The sequence below is a fragment of the Suricata suricatta genome, chromosome 17, assembly GCF_006229205.1.
Source record: "Suricata suricatta isolate VVHF042 chromosome 17, meerkat_22Aug2017_6uvM2_HiC, whole genome shotgun sequence".
Classification (NCBI taxonomy): domain Eukaryota; kingdom Metazoa; phylum Chordata; class Mammalia; order Carnivora; family Herpestidae; genus Suricata; species Suricata suricatta.
This window is the reverse complement of record NC_043716.1, coordinates 2,500,865-2,504,212: the sequence shown is the minus strand read 5'-3', so window position 1 is coordinate 2,504,212 and position 3,348 is coordinate 2,500,865. Positions and strand designations below refer to the sequence as shown.

Sequence of the window (3,348 nt, the reverse complement as noted above, 5' to 3'; positions counted from 1 at the left end):
CTACGTTGCTGCTGGAGGACGGGGTGATCGTCTGCCCAGGAGACCTTGGCTGTGAGGGCACAGGAATGGGTGAGGAGGGCAGAGACACCGCTCCCCGCGCCCCCTCTGGCCCCAGCTTCTCTGCCCTCCATTCCAGCCACCCAGGATCAGGTCACCTGCTCCCCCACCGGGCTGCACCCCCCGCCCCCCCAACCTCCCCAGTGGCCACACCAGCGCTCCTGTCTGCTCCCCTCCCTTTCCCGACAGCACGCTCGCTCCCCCCAGCCCCCGCCCGCCCTGCCCTCCCCATCGCAGGCTCACCGGCCCCCTCGCGCAGCGTCAGGCTCCCGGGGCCTTCCATCCATCGGTAGCAGGGGAAGCGGAGAGGGGCGCCCCGCGGCGGAGTGAGCTGGACCCAGTTGCAGAACCAGGCGTCCCGGGCCAGCGGCCTCACCGCGCTGGGCAGCAGGGGCTCCTTGTGCAACCGCAGCAGCAGCACCCGGCCCACGTCCTGGGGGGCCGCCACCTGGAAGTCCTCCACCTGGAGGGGAGAGATCCAGTGAGCGGCAGGCCGGTCTGGCTACCTCGCTGCAGCTTCACCCCTGCGCGCCAGGCACTCACAGCGCCCTTGCTGAACTCCTTGCCGAAATGGTCCAGGGGCAGTGGGGGGGTTTCCCCCCGGGTCCCCACGATGCTGACGGCTATTCGGTTCCACGTGCCAGCCCCGATGGCCTCCCCCGTGGACACTGTCACCCTGTACTCGGCCATGGTGCCCGCCCAAGTCTGGCTGTCTGCTGCGGGCGGCCTGCGGGTGAGACCTTAAATTCCCGCGCCTCCTCTAGGGGCACGCTCCGCCCCGCCCCGCCCCGCCAGGCCAAGGTCTAGTCCGCCAATCCTCCATCCGATTTCACACATTTCAAGTGCCCGCAGAGTCGCCCCAAATGCATGACCCTGCTCTGGGCAGAAAGTGGTGTGGCTGGGAGGCTGCAGGGGAGAGATGCGGGGGGGGGGGGGGGGGGGGGGGGGGGGAGGGGGCGCAGGGCTGGGCGGAGAAGGGACTGGGCGTCCTGAGGTTTGGGTAACGGACAGGGCCCAGAGAGAGTCGGTGTCCAGTGGGGGTCAGAGATACATTTGCCCCCGCTTTGTGTCTTTGCCTTCTTAACCCTGACCTGAGGCTCTGCAAACCACACCCCCCCCGCCACTTTCTTGGACTACTGTCATTATTTTACTGCATTCAGTAAATAATTTTGAGAACCAGCCCTGTGCTGTGAATACTGCCCAGGCAAGACCCAGTCTTCGCCCTCTTGGAGGTTAAAAAGTTAAAAAGAATTCGGCTCAGGTCATTTTCTCATGGTTGTGGGTTCGAGCCCCACATCAGGCTCTGTATTGACAGCTCAGAGCCTGGAGCCTGCTTTGGATTCTATGTGTGTCTTTCTCTCTGACCCTCCCCTGCTCATGCTGTGTCTCTCTGTCTTTCAAAACAGATAAATAAAAAACATTAAAAAGTTAAAAAAAAATCAAACATGAGAGGGGTGCCTGGGTGACTCAGTTGGTTAAGTGCCCAACTTTCGGCTCAGGTCATGATCTCACTATTTGTGGGTTCCAGCCCCACCTCGGGCTCAGAGCTGACAGCTCAGAGTCTGGAGCCTGCTTCCGCCTCTGTGTCTCCCTCTCTGCCCCTCCCACCTCACACTTGTGTGCTCTCTCTCTCTCAAAAATAAATAAACATTAAAAAGTCATTTAAGGGGCACCTGGGTGGTTCAGTCGATTGGGCATCTGACTTCAGCCCAGTCATGATGTCACAGGTTTGTGGCTTCAAGCCCCCGTGTCGGGCTCTGTGCTGACGGCTCAGAGCCTGGAGGCTGCTTCAGATTCTGTGTCTCCCTCACTCTCTTCCCTTCCCCCACTTGCACTCTGTCTCTCTCTCTCTCTCTCTCTCTCTCTAAAAAATAAATAAACATTAAATCATTAAAAAAATCAAGTATGAGAGAAAATAAAAGCAAACAAGGGAGGCAGGAATGCAGAGAAGGAGAGACAGGGAGATGGGGCGGGGAGGCGTGGATTTGGGCTCGGGACGGAAAACAGATTTGGGAGTTCTGGCCTGCAATGCTGGCTGAGATCCGAGTGGGACATCCAAGCGGGGCACAGAGCGCGGGTGGGCACAACTGGGCAGAGAGCTCAGGGCTGGACTCTGTGCCGCTGAGCTCCCCAGGCAGGGGCTAGAGCTGGAGAAGGAGAAGATGTCTCTGACATCCGGACGTCATGCAACAGAGGCCAAACCAGGGATGATAGTCAGCGAGGTACACGGAGGACCCAGCATGGGCGTCTCATGAAAGCCAAGAGTTTGGTCAAAGCTAAGAGTTGCATTGGAGGAAGAGCATCAGAAGAAGACAGAAAGGGTTAATTACCAGGTCTGTCAACAGGACACTTGTGAGTCTGTGCCACTGGCTGATGAGCGAGATTAAGGCCATCAGCCCAGTTCTGGGTGACTGAAGCCTGGGGGGCATGTGACCGAATCCCACTGTTGTACCTGGGACCCTTGCCCAGAGCTCCTCTGGTGGCTGAAGCCAGTGGAGCCGTTGAAGTGTGACCAGGAATAGAATTCCACATGCCTTTACCCCATCCTCCTGAAACGCCATAAAAATGCCCCGGTTAAGGCATAATAAGCCTACAAGGTCAAGAACCTGAGTATAGACTTTGAGAATTCCCACCTCAAAATCCCCTACGGTCACCTGGGAGACAGGTGCTCTGTAGGTGACACAGAAAACAGGTTGATGGGACAGACATTTTTATCCGACACAATCAGGACCCTTCCTCCTCCCCCCAGACACCCTCCTCCACATCACACAGCCAGTGGGAGGCCTCCCCCATCCTAACAGACAATGGGAGGTTTCTTGGATCTAGAGGGATCTGGACTTGGGAACACCACTTAGAGCTGAGGATAGGAGAAGAAACTGAAAACGGGAGAGTGGGGTGAAAGTCTCCACACTGAGCCGTCGGTGCCGCAGCCCCTTTCCTTGGCTGGATCCAAGCATGTTGGCCAGTTAATATACTGGACCTCCAAACCCCACCCTCCAGTCAAGACTGGAGGGCTTCTTTCTAGAAGAACCGACCAGCTCAGGTGTCAAGGGTTCCTTCAATGGAATGGTTCTGCTAAATGAAGCGCACCAGTTGACCAACCCTGTGCACGAAATTCCCGGTAGACTTTTGTTGAGTCACCCTTGGATAAATGGGTGCACAACAGTTACCACACCTTCAAGGAAGGCTTTTTATCTAAAACACAAGGACCAGGGACACCTCGGGGGCTCAGTTGGTTGAGCATCTGACTTCGGCTTAGGTCATATCTCAGATCGTGAGTTCGACCCCTGA

The 3,348-nt window shown here is 57.3% G+C and overlaps 1 protein-coding gene across 1 annotated transcript in view; it reads right to left on the bottom strand.

The window, feature by feature from the left end:
• Positions 1-747, bottom strand: part of ALOX15B (arachidonate 15-lipoxygenase type B) — an 8,690-nt gene extending 7,943 nt beyond the window's left edge. Inside the window, exons 1-3 of the mRNA XM_029928801.1 lie at positions 601-747; positions 301-520; positions 5-49 (exon numbers count right to left, since the gene is read on the bottom strand). Of these exons, the coding sequence (XP_029784661.1) occupies positions 5-49; positions 301-520; positions 601-747 (412 nt within the window). The remainder of the gene's footprint in view (positions 1-4; positions 50-300; positions 521-600) is intronic.
• Positions 748-3,348: the final 2,601 nt, after the last annotated feature.